Source organism: Phascolarctos cinereus, unplaced genomic scaffold (genome assembly GCF_003287225.1).
Source record: "Phascolarctos cinereus isolate Bilbo 61053 unplaced genomic scaffold, phaCin_HiC Scaffold_5;HRSCAF=322, whole genome shotgun sequence".
Classification (NCBI taxonomy): Eukaryota; Metazoa; Chordata; class Mammalia; order Diprotodontia; family Phascolarctidae; genus Phascolarctos; species Phascolarctos cinereus.
The window spans coordinates 435078974-435099613 of record NW_027555958.1 but is presented as its reverse complement, the minus strand read 5'-3'; the positions used below and the strand labels follow the sequence as shown (position 1 = coordinate 435099613).

Below are 20640 nucleotides of genomic sequence, written 5' to 3'. Positions count from 1 at the left end.
GTCTGGTGGAGTGTATCTCCAAATTATCTCTCATATCTATCTTCTCTCTTCCCACTGCCAATTCTCTAGTCTAGGTCCTCATTACCAAACATCAGGAGTATTCTGATAATAACTACTATAATAATAAAGCTTCCATTTCTACCCTTTCCTCCTCTAATTTGTCCTTTGTCCTGTACTAATCACCCTTATGCATAGTTCTAATGTTACTTTTGTACTGAAAAAAAATCACTGGTTCTTTAATAACTACTAAGTAAAATTCAGATTCCTTTATTTGGCATTCAAGGCCTTGCACAATCTAACATTCCCCAGTCTTTTCCGTCTTACTTCATGACACTCTTTTTCCTAATACTATATGCTGCAGCCAAACCATGCTGCTTTTTCTGTCTGCCAACCATTCCCTGGACTTTCCCTGTGCCTGAAATGTTCTGTTCCTCTTTTTAGCCTGTTGAATTTATACATATCTTTTAAAACCCAACTCAAATGCCACCTCCCCCATGAATTCTTCCCTGGTCCTCCCTGTTATATAACAATCTTTCTCTCTACATCTCAGTACTATTTCTTTATGCCTTTTTAATAAATGTATCATGTATTATTGTTATTAATACATGTATTAAAGTTATGCTAGACTATAAACTCCACAAGGACATACCCTGGTTCTGTATCTTACCCCTGGTATTAAGCATAGTTTTTTGCCTGTAGTAAGTGCAAAATCAGTGTTATGTTGGATTAAAATGAATTCCTTGCTTGTAAGTCAAGGATAGATCTTGGTTTGTGTCCCTATCTCAGAGTGGAATGGGCACTTTGGGAAGATAGTAGGTGCCCTTCTCTTGATCTTTAAGTAAAGCTTAACGATCTGTTTTTAGATATGTAGCAGAAGATGTCTTTGTTCAGGTGAAAGCTGGAATAGGTAGCAACTGAAGTCCCTTTCAAGTCTGAGGCACTGTGACTCTGTTAAGAGTCTGTGAAACCTTAGTAATGGTTCTGAATAGCAAATCTGGCAATGGATACAGGGAAGCAATGGAAAGACTAAAGACATAAATTCACAAAGAAGGTGATAGGATTTTTTTTAAGGATCCCAGCTGGTTGACCACAGGCCTAACTCGATTCCTCAGATAGCATTAAGATATAATAGAGTTTCTGGTGTGACAACTCCAGAACCAAACTTTATATTTGGGGTTGGTTATAATCTGCCAAGACAAATTATATTGTCACAAGTAAAAGAGCCCCAATGTATTCCTACTCTCTTCCCCACCTGCCCATTCCACTCTGGGATAGGTCAAAGCATTGGGAAATTTTTCTTGACATCAATCCTAAAATTTGCTCCTTGGACCTTTCATCTGTCGCTCCTAGTTCTCCCCCTTTGGGTCAAGCAGAACAAGTCTGTTTCTCATAAAGCAGTGTTATGGTCAGTGGAGTAAATGAATATAAATGAATAGCTCACACTGCAGAGCAGTTTAAGATTGGCAAAGTCCATCATATCTGGCACACAGGTGGTACTTAACAAATTCTTTTGATGACAATAGCCTGGTGGAATAAAGTAAGAAATCACTAATGAGGGAGACAAACTAAGATCTATTCTTGACTTACAGAGAAGGAATTCATTTCAATTCAACAAATATTTATTAAAAATTCATTCAATCCTGGGAATATGTGTAAAGAAAACACATGTCCACAAGCAGAGTCTTGCTAAAAATGTTTACTCTTACTGTTGTCAATAATCATTATGAAAGAGGATAAAGACATCATACCATAACCTCCAATCTACTAAGAGTCAAAAATTCCATTTAATGGAATTATAGATTGAGCTAAGTTAAAAGTAACATTCAAAAATCAATTTAAAATGTGGTATGATCATATTACAGATGTGTCCCCAAACAGGAATATTAGCAGTTCCATTGCACATACCCTTAAAAATTCATCTAAAATAGAAAAATTACGAAAGGGGCATAACTTATTATACCTTTGAGTCTTCAATGTTTGCCAGATTCTTTGGCCGCATCTTGATCTCCCTAGCTTCTAGCTGCATGAGCAATTTTTTATAATAAAGTTCTAAATCTTCTTGAAGTTTAGTTAAAACTTCTTCCAATGAACCTGTGATTTTCTTGGTTTCAAAATACTTTTTCTTCCAAGCTTCCTGGGCTATGAATAAAAGCAAAGTTGGTATTCAACTAATCATAGAATCACATACTTTTAGAGCTTAACAGTTCAATTAAGGAACTTATTGATAATTAGAACAGTTGATCCCCTTCATGTTACAGATGAGGAAACTGACATACATAAAGTTTAAGTGATTTGTCCGTGGTCACACACTAGCAAAGCTAGGACTAGAATCCAAGACTTCTGACTGAATCCTATGCTCATTTACTTATGTTATACAATCCTTTCTGGAAATCACTAATAGCCAATACTAAAAATGATAATTATATTAAAAATTCTTTTATACTGATTCTTTTTCATAAGATAGTTTGAGGTCATTATCTATTTATCTTATCCCATGAAAGTAAAAGATGTGATATCCCATTTCAGATGATTTTCCAGTAGAGTTCATCATGGCTGACTGGCTGTGTCTGTATTAGTCAATGAATTATCTTTTTGGGAGCTAGATCTTCTGCCTCGTTAATGGCCTATTTTTGTGAAATTAACTGATTTGGTACTATAGTTTATCTAAGAGACTTGTTAAAAGTTAAAACCACCATGATGAGTATTGGGGGGAGGTACATTTTATCATTGTATAAACATTGTTGAAGTAGATGGATATTTATATTTCGAAGAGGCTATTATATTCTTTTTTTCCCGTTTATCTTCCATTTACTTTCTCACCAAGACTTAGTCATTTGGATCCTAGTAATAGCACTTTATGTAGTATTATACCTGAATGACTATTTGTTAAGGAATTGCCATTTTGACATATAATAAGAACTTAGGGAAATACTGTTGCTGATTTTACATACATGATTTGTGTTCCTGGGAGACTTGGTGCTAAATCATTCACATAGGACGAGCTTCTAGATACGTAGGAGCAGCTATCTCGCTACAATCTACTGAAAGTAAGTCTTTGACAAAAATTTTCTTTTTCTTAAATTTTTGAGAGGTAGGGTAGTATAGTGAATAGAGAGTTGACCTCGGAATCAGCCAGGCATGAGTTCACCTCCTTCTTCTGTGATCATGGGCAATTTAACCTCTCTCAGGGACCCAGGCAACTTTTAAAGACTATAAGAGTTGGCAGTCTAGACCAGTGGAGTAGTTTGCACATCAGGAGTTCCAAAGAAATCACAGTCCCAGACCCTACCTACCCCTGCCATTTTGAAAATGTCATTTCATCTTTTTAAGAACCTCTGTGAGTTTGTAACAGGGAGCTATATATCCAAATTTTACAGAAAGGAAAAATGTTATAAAACATAACTTGTTTAAAGTCACATAACTATTTGGGAATTTTGAACCATATCTTAAATGTTCTGTGAGCTGAATTACACGAAGTGGTCTACTGGAAAATAGGTTTAGATTAAGATGTTATACTATCTACCACAATAATCTCCAAATAGATACTTGACATATATAAAATGTCATATCATAAAATATATATGAAACAATATATAATATATATATGTGTGTATATACATGTTGTGTGTATATATATATATATATGTACAGAGAGAGGAGAAAAAAGGAAGGTAAATTTCAAAACTATATGGTTAAGGGAATCATTCTTAACTAAACATGGGATGGTGGTAAATAAAGAAAATGGACAATTTTGATTACATAAAATTGAAGAGTCTTATGGGAACATAATACAACTAGAATTTTAAAAAGGTCAGTTAATTGGGAAAAATCAAATGGTATGTATCTCTGATAAAGTTCTGATACTACGTATGTGTGTCCTTGATACAAATACATACAAAAACCAAAAGTACTACCCCCCCAAAAAATGGTCAAAGAATATCAACAGGCAGTTTACAAAAGAAGAAATGCAAGCTATCCACAAAAAAAAAATGGCTCCAAATTACGAATAAATGAAGACTCTCAGATTTCTCCTCATCCCCATCAGATGGGCAAAAGAAGAAAATGTCTAATTTTGGAGGGGCTTTGGGATGACAGGCATACTAATTCACTGTGCATTGAACTGTGAGTTGGTCAAACTGTTTAGGAAAACAATTTGGAATTCTATCTGAAAACTCACTAACTGTATCATACCCTTTAAACCAGCAATACCCCTGAAAAGCCTGAAAGACCCCTGAAAGAGGTCAAAAACAGAGGCAGAGGGTCCATATATACAAAAACATTTAAAATAGCACTTTTCTGTGGTAGCAAAGCATTAGAAACAAAATGGATGCCCATCAATTAGATGATGGCCCGAACAAATAATGATGAATGAAGGTGATTCAACATTACTGTGCTGTAAGAAATGACAAATGTGAAAAATCCAGAGAACTTTAGGAAGATTTGCATGAACTGATGTAGATTTAAGTTAGCAGCACCAGGAGGACAATTCACACAATGATGACAATAATGTACTGGAAAAACAACTTGAAAGACTTCAGAGCTCTAATCAATGCAGTGACCAATCATGGCTTCAGAAAACTTAGGATAAAGTATGTGTCCCATGTGCCAGCAAGAACTAGAGGAATATATTAAAGGTGCCAAGTAAGTCCTATGCTTTCAGACATGGCAATATGATATGTTTGTCTGACTATACTGTATTTTTTATAAGGGTGGACTATATTGGGGCAGAGGGAAGCTATGAGAAAAAAAATTCAAGAGAATTAATAAAGCAAAAAAATTTGTAAGGAACAAGGCAATATTTTACTACCTTGTTAAATTTAATATACACTTTTAAAAATAAACTGTGAGAGCAGATGTTTATAGCTTCACGTACATCCTTCCCTCACCACCTCTTGTTTGTGTTTTCAAATGTTTCTGTTTATAGATGATTAAGTTTATAATAAAAATCACCAAGGAGTTCTGTGTTTTTTTCCGCTAGATCTTTAGTGACTTAAACAAAACTGTTAAATTTCCATGTGAAAATATAAATCCTAAGAAAAATATTCACCATCCTAACCTGAGTGGAAATCTCAGTTTAAGGCTGATATTTGTTGAATAGCCTTTCCTTCTTAAAGTAGTAGAATGAAGCAGATTTATAGAATTCTAGAACCAGAAAGGACCTTTGAGATTATCTATTATACTCATCATAGGTGAGGCAAATAAGACCCCTAAGGTAAAATGATTTGTCCAGTGCTGTAAAACTGACAAAAGTGAGGCTATGAATACAATTCAATAAATGTTTGAGGGGTTTTTGTTGTTGTTATTGTTGTTGTTTTGGAGTTGTTGGGGTTTTTTTTGTAGTGGACACTATGTGCAAGGGTAGTGTGAGAGACACTGGGGCTATAAAGACAACATTTACAGTCCCTACCCTCAGGGAGCTTACATTCTACTGGTGTCTAGACTCACGTCCAGTCACATGCAGCTGGTGGCACAGTGGATAGAACACTGGGCTTGGAATCAGCAAGATCTGAGTTCAAATTCAACCTCAGACACTTAGTAGCTGCATGACCCTGGGGAACTCACTTAACCTCCGTTTGCCTCAGTTCCCTCAACTATAAAAGGTGGAAAATAATAGCATCTGCCTCCCAGGATCAAGTGACGTAATGGTTGCAAAGTACTTAGCATAGTGCCTGACATATAATATAGTACATGCTACATCAATGTTAGCTACCCATATGTGTATACATACATATACATATACATGTGCATGTATGCATATATGTGTGTGTGTATATGTATGTATGTATGTATGTATGTATGTATGTATGTATGTATGTATTAGGTAGCTTTATTTCAAAGAGGAATTTTTGAAGACTTTCAGATCTGGAAAGGATCTCAGCAGCCAATTCATCCAATCCATGCCTGAAAAAGAGTCCCCATTAAAAACTACATGATAGGGAGTCATCCAGTTATGGCGGGAGTTAGGAAAATCTCCCACCTCCCAAGGCAGCCAGGCTCACTTTGGGATTGTTCTAGAGGTTAGGTATGCTAACCTAAATTGGCCTCTTTGACATTCTTCCCGTTCGTCCCACCCCCACGCCAGGGGATCCTGTCGTGCATGTCCTCTTCCAGAGGACAGCCCTTCAAATACTTGAGAGCTGCCGTATCTCTTCTTAGTCATCTCCTAATACTTTCATCCAGTCCTCATGGGGGATGAATTTGAGGTCATCCTCTGAATATTCTCCAGCTTATCATCTCCAGCTTATCAATGTCCTTTATATACTGTGGTGTCCAGAACTCAACCAAGTTCAGGTGTGGTCTGACCAGGACAGAGCAGGGACAAAACCCTTATTCTTGAAAGCTACACCTCTCAATTTAGTCAAACACTGGATTACCTTTGGGGCTCGCAAAGCCCACTGTTGATCATATTGATCTTGCAGCTCAGTAAAACATCCAGATCTTTTTTTTTAAACAACAAATTGTCTGACCATGTTTACTCCACCTTCTACCTGTAAAGTTAATTTTTTGAACCCATCCCTATTCCATTTCACATTCTGAGATCTAGTCTGTCAAGTTGTGTTTGGATTCTGATTCTATCTTCCAGGGTGTTCGCGTGCTCACAGAGGGGTGTCATCTCCACCTTTGACAGGGATGCCATCTGTGCACCTGTGTCTAAATCACTGATAATGTCACATGGCAGAGACCAAGCGAAGACGCCTGGGGTGTAAGATTAGGGACATTCTTGCCTAAAGTCACACAGAAAACAACTTTGCTGTCTTACCTCATCCAATAGAAAACACAAGACCAAAGGCTCCTAAAGCAGTACGTTTTCTTGGGAAAAATTCCATTTTGAGGGCATTAGATTTTTGCATGTCACTCCCTGATGATAGCTACGATATCTCCATATAACAAGTTTTTCATACTTTTAAAAATAAGATGAAGGATTACATCTGAATATTTATCACTAGACTGTGGTTTGAATCTGGATTCATACACCATTACGATGTGACATTATTTTATTTTGACTCTGTATTATCTGTTGGAAGGTCACTGATAGAATGATATTACAAAATATGAACATCAAATTTAAATTAGACCCCTGTAGAACACAGTGATGGGGGCAGAGGGGTAGTTCTAAACTTCACTAGGTACAACTGTTTTAATCTTACACTAAGTGCTATAATACTAAAAAATGAAACACTAACTATAATTATATTTATTTTAACAGTGTAAGCTTTCAATATTTTGCTTATATAGTTATAAGACATCTGATAAGCTATACCACGGTATCTTTTCAGTTTGCTTTGTTCAAATAAAGTTTTAACTTTTTTCAACAGTTCTTCTTTCGTCTCTTCCAAATGACCTCTTTCTTCCTTTACTTGCTTCATTTGTTGCATAATCTTGAATCCTAAGGAAGTATAAACCACATTCATAAATATCTGGAAGCTAAATATCTGGGCAAAGTCTTCCACAATTAGAAAAACAAACCAAACTTTGACAGTTATTTTCTTTGTGACTGTAAAGTATTTATTTACCTCCATGGCAAATGTTTCCTCTCAGGTTCTAAACATGATACACAGAAAATAATACACAAAAGGAAGATGGGAACTGTCCAAATGAAGTACATTTGCATTCATAGTATTTATAAAGCATGTATACTAAAAATACAATCAAATTCTCTTCTTTAAAATGTATATATGCAACTACAGATGCAGTCACATATCAAATAATGAGTCTCAATAGCAAGTGGCCATGCTTAAATTTTTGAAGTGACTTACTTGAATAATTCTTGGGGTGGAAAATATCAGATTTTAACTAAATAAGGAAAATCAGGTTTTGCATCCATTTTTAACATTGCAACATTATAAACTAATAATTAACAGGTCATTTCTTTGAGCTTCATTTCTTAGAGTCACTTACATGATGGAATCTCACTTACTCTCATTTTGTAAGACAGAGGATTCAAGTATTCCTGGAGCAAAAGCTAGGAGTGGTAGTGAAGGAGGAGCAGAAGGGCCTGGAGGCTTGTTGTCATACTCTTCGTCACCTGACTGTAACAAAACAAAATGCACAGCAGGGATCCTTGTTGAAATATTTGTCGACAGAAAAAATTACTCATTAACAAATTACCCAAGGTGCTATTCAGACACAAAATCTTGGTAGTACTGCCCAGCATTAAGTAGTTACGGCACGGACCTAAGCAGCAAGTAAGTGTAGGCAATGCAGACAGCACCCCAGAACACTGGTGATCCACTTGGCTTTCAAAGCGTGTACCTGAAGAAAAATATGTTTTGAATAAACAGAGTTAAGTGGAGTTGTGTGATAGTCGTTAGCCTCTTTGTGATGGTATTGAAACAGGATCCAGAGTGCCGATACGTGTAAAGTGTCAGAGAAGAGGCAAAACAGCCTGACACCCCAGCCTGCATTGCATGTGCACCCCCAAGAACCTGCTTCTCACCACATCTTTGTGCCAGTTGTCCAGATCCAAAAGTGTTGTCAAGGGTGGCAATGCTGGCTGTAAATACTCCAAATGGATATGTTTTTTCTTTTAGATTATTGCTCTCTTACACGAAGCAAATACATCGAAGCCAACTGCTTTACTTCAAAATCACAGAATCAAAGAAACTTTGGAAGGGTTGACATTTGCTGTTATAAGGAATTCAAAATAAATCACTGTTGCAAATATTCCAAAAAATTGTCCCAGTTTCTACAAACATTCCCCAAAATAAGTTGCCTCGTTGGACAATGTGTATTAACTGATGACTGTGCCAATTAATATCATGCATTGATTTTTTTATGAGCTTGACAAATATTACTGCACATGGTAATTTACACGTATGAACAAAAAATATATATATAATGAAACCTTCTACCTCAATCAGAGCTCTCCTAAGAAAAGGCCTAGGAGCAAAGTAGGGTTAAAGCTGCTCTCTAGGGCAGGTGATATAATAACTGAATACAGAGAGAAAGAATTGCCTGCTATTTCCCTTGGTAATCTTTGGATTGGAAAGGACAGGGCAAAAATGCAAATAGGCAGATGCAATTGCTGAGCTATTGTCAGAATGAGGAGAATGGAAGGTGGACACAAAGAAGTAAATAAGAAAAAGTCATACATGTTCCAGCATTCCTGGAATAATGATAACTGAAGGAATAAAGAGGACAGACCTACTTAACTCCTATTTTTCTTCTGTTTTTTCCTCGACTAAAGATAATGATCTTTTGAATGAAAAAAAAAAGAACAAAAGTAGGTACAAAAAAGTTTATAATTAATCAAGAAGCATTTCTTAAGCATCTATCATGTATCAGTCACTGCACTAAGCTCTGGAGATACAAAGACAAAATGGAACAGTCTCTTCCCTCAAAGAGCTTACAGTCTGCTGGGGGAGACATGTCCACGTACATATAAAATAAATAAACTGAATACACAGTAATTGAGAAGGAAAGGCAGACCCAGTCAAGATGAACAAGAAAGATAGGTAGAAAGTAACCATGAGGTGACTTCTAAAGGAAAGTTAAGGTTTCTAAATAGGAGGGGGTGAGGTTAGAGTGCATTGAAGGCACTGGGAACAGTTCACTGGGGAGCTAGAAGGTAGTGTTGTGTATAAAGAATAGCAAAAGGGAAGTCTGGATGGACAATAGTGGGAAGGTGAGTGATGTATGAGAAGGCCTGAAAGGCAGGTTCATAGCAGCCTCTGGAGGGCTCTAAGTGCCAAGCAGATGAGTTGTACTCGGTCTCAAGAGTCAGTGGGGGCCATGGTAGTTTACTGAGTAGCTGAGTGACAACACTGTAGTTTACTGGGTAGCTGAATGACAAGTTCAGATGTATACTTAAGGAAAGTCACTTAAGCAGATTTTGAGGGATGGACTGGAAAAAGAGACAGACCAGAGGAAGAGAGACAGATTAGGAGATAAAGTAAAGGGATAGTTAAGATATTACTTAACTGACTTTAGTCATAATTACCTGGTCTAGATGAACTAAAACAACCCACCAAAGCCTAACCCATCCCCCATGGTGGAGGGGTAGGGGTGGAAGGAGATGACAAAGCAGAGGAATGACAACCAGGGTGATGCACAACAGGGACTTTGTGGGCCCAAAGACTGCTATAGTCATGAATGACTTTCCAGAATCCTGAAACACAGGTGAACTGAGCTCTGGGCAAAATCACTGACTGGGATAGCACTTCAGGCAATGTGATGCAACTGCTCTCAAAAGTCACAGAAACAGTTTGGGAAGCATAGGGTTGCAGACTAGCCCTCATCAGAACCACTGTGAACCTGCTCTGCACGGAGAATAGTGGAGTGTGCTCCTTCTGGTTCTCCTCCACAAGGCAAGATACACTAGAACACACCAGAGATAGCAATACTCCACCTGCTGGACACCACAAGTGAACACAAAGTGGACTGAAGGTTTGAACCCTTTAATTATACATCAGTCCTCTATCATAACAAACCTGAAACTGGATCTTACTAGATATTGGCAAGGGCTTCATATGGCTTTTTGTAAATGGCACCCTCAGTTCCAAGTTAGACCTTCAACTAATGTAGGGCAATCCTAAGAATTAACTTCAGCCCTAAACCCAGATTAGGTTAAATAAGAACTGAAATTGAACAGTTATTAAAATCTGAAGAGGGAAAAGTTGAGGAACTTAATGTCATTGAAAACACAAACTACAGAAATTCTAATAATGGAAAGGATGGCAAAAATAATACTCATGACTCAAATGATTTTCAAGAGGAGAGGGGCAGACTAAGGCTAAAATTTCTTAGAGTCCCCTTTGAGTTTTATAGAATCCAACTAATAGACAATTATACCAGAACAAGTAATTTAAAAAGCTGCCATCTGCTATAACTATAATGAATGAACTCATTCTCCCACAATATTTGACAAAAGTATAAAAACATTTCATAACCTATACATAACGGATATGCAGCAGCTGTTGCCATAATAAGAACCATAAGAAGAAAGGTGAAGCTATCAAGGAATACTCCTAAGGACAGGTACCAAACACCACCATGGCAGGAGAAGCTTGAGAAAGCTGCTGAAGACCTGTGGGAAGATATTGGGAAGACTGAATCAATATCTACCTGTTGAACACAACAGAAAACTTGAATGCCATATTGCCCAATTAATGGCAACAAAAAATGTGGAACAGAATTCAGAAAACAAAGTATATCAGAAACTCTAGATTCCTCTAACTAGATTGAAAGCAAAAGCCAAAAAGGTGAGATAATACAAATAGTGCAAAGAACAAATTAAATAATTTAAGTTAAATGAAGACTAAGAAGAGGACCTAGGATTCAATAGTTAATAGATCACTGGAAACTTTGGAGAAAGTGATTTAAATTGAGTGAATAATTTCAGAAGCCAGATTGCAAGGGACTGAGAAGAAAGTGAGTTAAGAGGAAGCAGGGGCACAGTATAGATAGATAGTTTGTAGGGTATTTTCCCCTGGGTGTGGAGAGAGAGAGAGAGAGAGAGAGAGAGAGAGAGAGAGAGAGAGAGAGAGAGAGAGAGAGAGAGAGAGAATAATTGTGGAGGGTTTAGCCTCGGTGAGAAGAAAGGCCACTTCTTCAGAGACTAAAATAAAGGAATAGAGCATGGGGGGGTGATATTAAGGATTTTTTGAGATGACAAGTAACAGAGAGGAGGGAACCCACAACAAATGGTCTCTTTTTTTTCTCAATAATGAGATTTCTGACCAAGAGGGTCAGGGAAGGATCATAGGATCAGAGAAAGAGATTTTGAAGGGACCTTAAAGGTCATCTTGTCTAACTCCATCATTTTTATAGCTGAGGAAATTGAGGCCTAGACACGTTATATGACTTACACAATATCACACAGGCAGGTTTGAAACCCAGCTCCTCTGACTTCAAGAGAGGACAGAAGGTTGGCAATAGCCTATGCAGAAATTGCAACATGAAGTCGACTAAAGAAGAGTGAAGGGACTGCCTTCTAGTGTTACGTACACAAATGTCTGTAGTGAACCTAGTCAATACTAAGGTGTGATTGCCTCCCATGCTGTTCAGCAGCACTGTGAGTTGGAGAAGAGGAGGCAGATGATGGTAATAATTCTGGTTTGGGGCTTGGTAAGTCATGAGTACTTATGGGACAAGAGGGCAGAGGGTAAGAGCAGAGAAAAGTGTAATATTAAACTGCTAGTAACAGAGTGAAGCTTAGGAAGAGGGAGCCAAGTGCCAGAGCAAGGGTGACAACCTGGGAGAGAACTGGGGAGTGAGGCAGGGCCTGGAAGTCATGGGAAGAATGAAAAACCAGTTTGGGATGAGTGAGGGAAGATGAAATGATGGGATTTACAAAACAACTAGAAGACACAAAATGGGAAGAACATTATACAATGACACACTTTGTTATTATAAGCAACAGTTCTGGCCCCTGAGAAGAGGAAATGCACTTCCCTTATGTTGATGTATTAGGAGACTATGAGTGAAGAATGGTGAGTACACTTTAAGATGCTATCATTGTGGGTTGTTTTTTTAAACTGAGCTGTATTTTTTGGCTACAAGGAGGGGCTTACACAGAGTAATGGCTGGGAGAAAGATATCTGAAAATGCTTGTGACATTAAAAAAAGCATCAGTAAAAACTTATTTTTATTTTTAAAAAAATCATGGGGAACAGGAGAATTATTGTTAGATTGGATTCCAAGATTCAAAAGAGAGAAGATAATGGAGTCTGTAAATTATAGGCTAGTGCACTTAACTTGGATACCTGGAAAAATTACAGAATGTATTACGAAAGGCATGCTTAGTTTCCATTGAGAAAAGGAAGCCATAATCACAAAGAGGCAACATAGTTTTGTCAAGAAAAGAGCATGCCACATTGCCTCATTTCCCTTTTTGCCAGGACTAATAGAAAGAGATTAGAGGAATGCCACAGAAATAATTAACCAAGATCTTAGTGAAAGATCTGACAAAATCTCTCATGCTATTTTTGTGGAAGAGATTGAGAGGTGTGGGCTAATAATGATGATGATGATGCCTGGCATTTATTCAGCACCTTAAGGTTTTCAGAGCACTTTATCTATGCAATTACTACCCTATGAAGTAGGTACTATTATTATGTCTATTTTACAGATGAGAAAACTGAGGCTCAGAGGCTTGATGGTTAAGGTATATGTACGATATGAGAGTCCAAAAAAGGCAAATGCAGTTTTAGATTACAGGAAAAACCTTTTCCAGGATTACTAAAGAGGAGATTGTTCCGCTGTCCTCTACCCTGGTCACACCATGTGTGGCCTATTTTCTTCTGTCTTAGGCACGATATTTTGGGAAGAAGATTAACCAGCTAAAGAGCACACAGAGAAGGGCAAAGGGTGGCAGAGGGCTACAAGATCATGGCATATGTAAATCAACTGAAGAACATGGGGATGTTCAAGCTAAAGAATTAAAGACTTAAAGGGCACATTAATATCTCTTGGGTATCTGAAAGGCAGTCATGTGGGAGGGGAATCATACTTGTCCTGCTCGGTCTCAGAGAACAGACATAGGAGCAATGGATGGAAGATGAAAAGTGACAAATGTGAAAAAGGAGAAACTCCCCAACGATGAGTGTTCTCACAAAGGAGGATGGACTCCTTTGGGAGATAGATGCTCGGTTCTCTCTTCCTGGAGGCCTTCAATCCAAGGCTTGATGAGCACTTCAGTATCATGCAGAGGAGATTCCTGACCCTCCTGTCCTGCTCTATCTGGCACAAAGGGTGCCAGAAGGCCTCTGACACCCCTGCGACCTCCGAGGTTCTATGCAAGATATCATTTCCTCCCTCCCATATTCACTTTCATATGTCTGTGAGAAATCTGTTTGGCATGATGTAAATGATCACAAACATAGACAATATAATGAATACTAGATCAGTAATGCAAATCAATCTTTATTAAAAGTTATCTAGTAATTAAGTTTGTTTTAAAATAACCCTTGATTAAATACACTGTGCCCTCCTATTCAGAATGAATGAGTTATTTGACTTAGGAATGACTTATACAGTTGACTTATACAAGATATAGAGGTTCTACTAGCTGTAAAGAGAATGCACTTTTATTTAGCACTTTAGGCAGAACGTCTTACTCATAACAATCCTGTGAGGCAGGTAGACCTCACTACATGCTGCCATAAAATATATGCCCATTCAAAAACTTTTACTTTCAAGGTGACAGATTGATCCAGAGCTTGGCACAGTGCTTGGCATATAGGTGATTAATACTGACTGACTGTTCTAAGCTTATGGTATAGCTTGGTCACTCTTTGGAAGCATATCAAATTTGGTCAAAATCAGCCAACTTCTTCAAAAGTTATAATGCAACAAAAAAATATAAATTTCCAAGCAGAGGAGTGGAAACAGAAAATTCAGTTTTTAAATGTTGTTTCTGTTAAGACAATTATATCTATGGAAACAATAAAGTAAGGGTATGGAATAAAGTTAAAGTTAAGAGTTAATCTAATAAAAACATCTTTATAACATGGTTGGCATCAATCAACAAGCATTTATTAAATGCTTACTATTATATGTGCCAGGCACTGGGTTAAGTGATAGCTATTTTTTAAAAAGTACAAAAATAGTCCCTGCCCTCAAGTAGCTTATTTCCAAGGGGAAGGAAGAGATATGCATCTAAATTGGTTTATAAATGTGATAATGAACCCCTTATTGACTAAGAGTAAAGCATCCTCACCCTCAAATCTTATTTCCTATTCTCATTCTCATCCAACATCTTTATCCATTTAATGCTCCACTAGAAACCTGCTGTCCCTTCCTCAGTGCCCTTTATGACTCCTATCCCATAATTAACAAACTTCTATTCAATTTAGACCCTTTTTTTTTCCTCATGCTTCTCCCATTTTCTAGCACTCACAAAAATCCTGCTTCCCCCACGTCACAATGAATCCTGGACTCTTCTTGTTAGTGATAGTTGTACCTGACTCATTAGTACTGGAAGAAGAGTTAAAAACCTCCCCATTGTCACTTCTAGATTCTCTCTCTGATGGCATCACTCAGCAATTTCCCTTCCTCTGAGGTTCATTCTATCCAAATTGTCCACTCAGTCCAGACCCTTGTAGCTATTATCGATCAGTTCCCGAGATATTCTTCTTCCTTTCTCATGGGGTTCACTAGTCCTGACTCAGAGTCTCCTTTTGTGACCCAACTCCTGCTCCTCTATTATGGGACTTATTAGATAGATAGATAGATAGATAGATAGATAGATAGATAGATAGATAGATAGATAGATAGATAGATAGATAGATGCTGGATGGATGGATGGATGGACAGATAGATATTTGCTCAAGCATCCTACCCTTCTAATTTCTCACCTCTTGTGACATCTCTTCCACTTCAGGAAGGTCGTGTCCTTGATCTTGCCATCACTCACAAGTGTTTCAATTCCTTGACCAAGAACCTTGACCAAGAACCAAAACCTGTTATTCTGTCTTTCCCTAAGCTCTACTCCTTATAAGCCCATTCTTTGTCTCCTCTGACTCTCAAGCCCTCCAGCCCTCAGCGCTTACCATGCCATTAAACAGCTCTGGCTGGACTCCTGACCCCAGAGTCAGCAGTTCAACTTTTCATTCTCCTCCACTCTTGAAATCCTTGCTCTCTTATCCTGGCCTTGCTCATGTTTTGCCAAATCCAAATTTTGGTGACTAATTAACTGATCTATTTTCTCTGCTACCACATACATACTGCTGAATGAAGCTGAAGGGAATCAGGAGAGGGTATTGGCCATTACCTATTCATGGTAACTAATCTCAGCTGCAGCCCTCATTGTAGCAAGGTACCTCCCTTACTGTTACCCCTCCCTTAATTAATTCTCTATCCCAATCACCAATGCTCTCCCAAACTTCCTTCTGTTTTTTTTTCCAAGGCAATTGGGGTTAAGTGAGCCACCTAGATGCCCCCCCTTTTTTTTGCTTTTTTTTTTGGAGGGGGATGAGGCAATCGGGGTTAAGTGACTTGCCCATGGTCACACAGCTAGTAAGTGTCAAGTGTTTGGTCTGAGGCTGGATTTGAACTCAGGTCCCCCTGACTTCAGGGCCGGTGCTCTATCCACTGAGCCACCTAGCTACCCCAAACTTCCTCTTTTCTCAGGAACCTTAAATCACCCTCCTCCCATCCTCTTACTTGAAAACTTTACCTCATATTTTACCAAGAAAGGTGAGGCCATTCTCTGTGAGCTTCCCATTTCCCCCTTCTCATCACATAAACTCCTTCATATTATCCCACACTATCTCCACTTTCATTCTATTCTCTGAAAAAAAAAAAAGAGATGGCTCTCACCTTAGTCTCTTCCACTTTGATCTCTAGCCTATTGCCCTTGCCATCATCCCCCACCATCTCTGATCTCTTGCTAACTGATAGTTCCTTCCCCATCACCTACAAACACACCTAAATCTCCTTCATCCTAAAAAACAGTAGCTCAGTAGATCCTGTTATTATCATACCTATAATCCTGTGTCCATTCCTATGTAAGCTGAACTTCTTCAAAAAGACGTCTGAACTCTTTGCCTCCATTTCCTATCCTCTCATTCTCTTCGAGCCCTCTTCAATCTAACTTCCAACTTCATTACTCAACTGAAATTGCTCTCTCCAAAGTTGCCAAGGATCTTTTAATGGCCTTTCCTCAGCCCCTACCCTTCTTGACTTCTCTGTAGAATTGGATGGTGACCATCTTCTCCTCCTTGATACCTTCTCCTCTCTCAGTTTTCATGACACTGATCTTTCTTGGTTCTCCTCTCACTTTTCTGTTCCTTCTTAATCTTCTTCGCTGGATCACCATCCATGGTCCTCCCTTCACCTGTGGGTGAACCTGAAGACTTTCTTTTCACTCTGTACTCTCTCTCTCTCTCTCTCTCTCTCTCTCTCTCTCTCTCTCTCTCTCTCTCTCTCTCTCTCTCTCTCTCTCTCTCCAGCTCCTATGGCTTCAATAATCATTTCTGTACAGATACTCCTACATCTATTTATCCAGCTCTTGTTTCTCTTCTGATCTCTAGTTCTTCATCACCAATGAACTATTGAGCATTTTGAACTAAATATCCCACAGGTATCTCAAACTCAACATGTCCCAAACAAAACTAATATTTTTTTCCCAAAAAACATCCCTCTTAAAGTATCAATGGCTTTTCATTCATTTTCACAGCCTAAACTCCTCAGTCTGACTGAGCTCACATATTCAATCAGTTGCCAAGTCTTATCATTTTGATCTCACAGCATCTCTTACCTGTGGCCTACTGTCTCCATTCACCCAGACACTACTCTAATTGGAGCCTTTATTACTTCTTGCCTAGACTATTACAATAGCCTCTTAACTGGTCTCCCTGCCTCTGACCATTCCTTACTCCTATCGAGTCCCTATATGCTGCCAAATGATTTTCCTAAGACATAGATGAGTCTGACCATGGCATCCTTCCAGGAATTCCATTGGTTCCCTATGAACCTCTAGGATGAAGTATCATTTTGATGTGATCTTTGGTTTGACATTTACAACTCTCACAACCTGACCCCTTCTTACCTGTCTAGTCTCATGATATACATTCCTATACTCCGTGTACTCTACAGTCTACTCAGGCTGGGCTGCTCACTTTTCTTTGCACATGACACCATCTTTATTTCTATGACTTTATACTTGTCCCCATGACCTGAATGTTATCTGTGCTCACCTCTGGGTCTGGGAATACTGGATTTCCTTTAAGTCTCAATTAGAGGGGCAGCTAGGTGGCGCAGTGGATAGAGCACCAGCCCTGAAGTCAGGAGGACCTGAGTTCAAATCCGGCCTCAGACCAAACACTTGACACTTACTAGCTGTGTGACCCTGGGCAAATCACTTAACCCCAACTGCCTAAAAAAAAAGTCTCAATTAGAGTAGTACCTTTTCTGTGAAGCCTTTCCCAACCCCTCTAAATGCTGGTGCTCCCCCAACTGGATTACTTTGTGTTTGGTTCATAAATGTTTATTTACACCTATCGATGTGCAGGTTGTCTCCCTGTCAGAATATAGACTCCTGAAGGACACAGACCGTTTCACTTTTGTATCTGTATCCTCAGCACCTCGAGGAGTGCCTGGAACACAGTAAGCATTTAGTAAGAGACTTGCTGATTAGTGTCATAGGTCAAGCCATGTCGTCTGGGTACAGTCTCCCTCTTTACTCCTAGGCATAGACTACACAATACATACTGATGGTGTAAGCCCCGATCTGGTATGGCCAAAACTGGCTCAGCAGCAGGAGGGTCTGTATAGCGTCCCACTTACTTAGTAGCCTTCTCAATGTCAGTTTCTTATGTTGTTTTTAAAGTAAACTACAGTATAAGACCTTTACTAATGCAAAAGACATAGTGAAATGATATATTTTATTATCATAAACTTTGCTAGAAGATGGAATGTAATAAAGACACAGGTATTTGTTTTGTAAGGTAGATGCCTTTCTTGTCAAGCAGTATTGGGACATACTCCTCCCTCTTTCCTCCCCATCCTCTGAAGCATGTTCCCCCTAACTAAGTGACCAGCTTGTACAAGCTGGAGATAATGTAGGCCAATTATTTCATAAATTTTAAAGAACTTTATAAATGTCAGCTTATGTGGTTATTGTCGTTATTCTGCCTTGAGTCTGTAGCCCTCCCTCCAGCCAGACCACAGCCCACCTACAAAGATACGGACATGAAGGAGCAGCCCTGCCTCCCCTTCTTTATTACTACCACTCCGGACCCAGGGCCACGAAAAACTGAGAGTTTTTTTTTAACGTCACCAGAACCTGGAAGACTTTGTTGAAAGGAAATGTATCCTTTCATTTATTAATGATGATAATGTTATATAGAATTCTTGGTAACCACAAAAACTGACAGTCCAAAGAAAGTGATTTTCACTTTAAACTAAGGATAAGATGGTTTGAGCAGAGAATTCAAAAGGGATTTGGTAAGAATGGTTTTTACCTCTGTTTTCATCAGTACATGTTGTTTGTTTATTCCCAAACGCAGAAGAGAGAATTCAGTTCATATTAACAATAATGAATCTAGAAGTGTTTTATTAGTAGAAATGGAAATTTTAATCCGCAATGCTGCATGAATTTTAACATAATCATTGCAATAGTCTGTCATATTTTTAAAAAGTATTAAATCATACCAGATCTTCCTTTCTTCTACTGGCACCAGTGATCTTGTCTCCGTTGTCCCACAGGAATTGGCTGAAGGAAATAATATATATTTGGAAAAATTTGTCAAAAAGTGGTTTATTAATAGTTTTTTTAATTTAAAAAAATCTGTTCTTCATAATTTTCAGAAAATATTCATATATAATACAAATAAAGGGAATTTGTTCATAAAGTGATGTGTTCCTTTCTCATGATCAACACAATAATATCATCTGACACTTATATAGCATTTTAAGGTCCACAAAGGGCTCTAATACATAATCTCACTTTACATTCGGTATTAATCCAAAGTAAAGTCAAATTAAATATAGGTATTATAGGTAAGCCTAGATATTCATTAATAGTCACAACATGAAAAGAACAATGAACAATTTTATGAATCAGGCTTCTATTCATGATTCTACTGTTAAGGATAATCATCGAAGCCCCTTTGCTTTGATTATAAATGACAATGTATGAATGTGTTGCCTAAACGTTGGACCCTGCTATGAGATCTGATTTGTTGTTTTTTTTTCTTAAATTGATGGATGCTAAGTGTTCTACTGCAGGATGAGGAGATTAATTCAAACAAATAAGTAGAATTGAAAAGAATAAACAGATCCTTAATGAATTTGCTAATTAATCCTCCTAGCTACAGAAACTTTTCTGTTACCGGGCTAACCCTTGTGACATAGGAAAACTAGAGCAGAAATATTGTCCCTTATTGTGAAGGCTGACAATGAATCGGTGTGAAGGTAAGTTTGACAAAAGTATGTCTAAAAGGGTTTTTTTCCCCTCTCACATATTTGTTCTAGCTTGAATCTCTTAAAACAGTACTCTTTACTTCTCTTGGATTAGCTACTGCTATAAAATTTATAATTAAAGTGCACGACAATTACCTTTTTTTTTGGCCACGTAACATACGTTTATCGTCCAATGCTTCTAGAAATCCATGCTTTCTTGCTCGGTACTTTTTAATCTTGTTGTCTTTTAGGCTGACTTTTTTCCCCCCAAAGTTCATACCAACCAATGTTGATTTTTCAGTCGCATGTAATAAAATTAAGAATAATTAGAATTTATTCAATACAACTTTGCCTGTAAGCATTCACATACCTGTCCATAACCCTGTCCAATCTGTGTACAAAGTATGCTTTTAGAGTAAGTCATATCAGATGTATTTTCATAGATGCTTTTACTTTTAAAATCTCTTTTCACTTGAACAGAATTCTTACATACTAGAAAGCTACAAAACTTAACTTTAAGGCATTAACATTTTAAAAGGCTCCATTAAGGCCCACTTTGAGGCTTCATAATGGAGAAGTGACTGTGGGGTTTTTTTAAGCCCATGCTAGTGAAGGAAAAACTCTGGCAGGTTTTAGCCATGTAGGAAAGGTTTAAAAGATGACAGGTAAAATGCACACATTTCTTGATACATGTATCTAGGGACGAGCCTATCTGATGGTGGAAAAGTTCATCTCCATATGACAGCAGCCACCAAAAAAATGGAACATTGGCTTATCAATCCCCAAAATGGACAA

At 38.0% G+C, this 20640-nt stretch overlaps 1 protein-coding gene across 3 annotated transcripts in view; it reads right to left on the bottom strand.

Moving 5' to 3' along the window:
• Positions 1 to 20640, bottom strand: part of SPATA1 (spermatogenesis associated 1) — a 76363-nt gene that overhangs the window by 10211 nt on the left and 45512 nt on the right. For all 3 annotated transcript variants that reach the window (XM_020988702.2, XM_020988706.2, XM_078156551.1), the window contains 5 exons: positions 20002 to 20101; positions 19096 to 19156; positions 7919 to 8030; positions 7262 to 7387; positions 1961 to 2139 (listed from right to left, as the gene is read on the bottom strand). In XM_020988702.2, coding sequence (XP_020844361.2) covers positions 1961 to 2139; positions 7262 to 7387; positions 7919 to 8030; positions 19096 to 19156; positions 20002 to 20101 — 578 coding nt within the window. The remainder of the gene's footprint in view (positions 1 to 1960; positions 2140 to 7261; positions 7388 to 7918; positions 8031 to 19095; positions 19157 to 20001; positions 20102 to 20640) is intronic.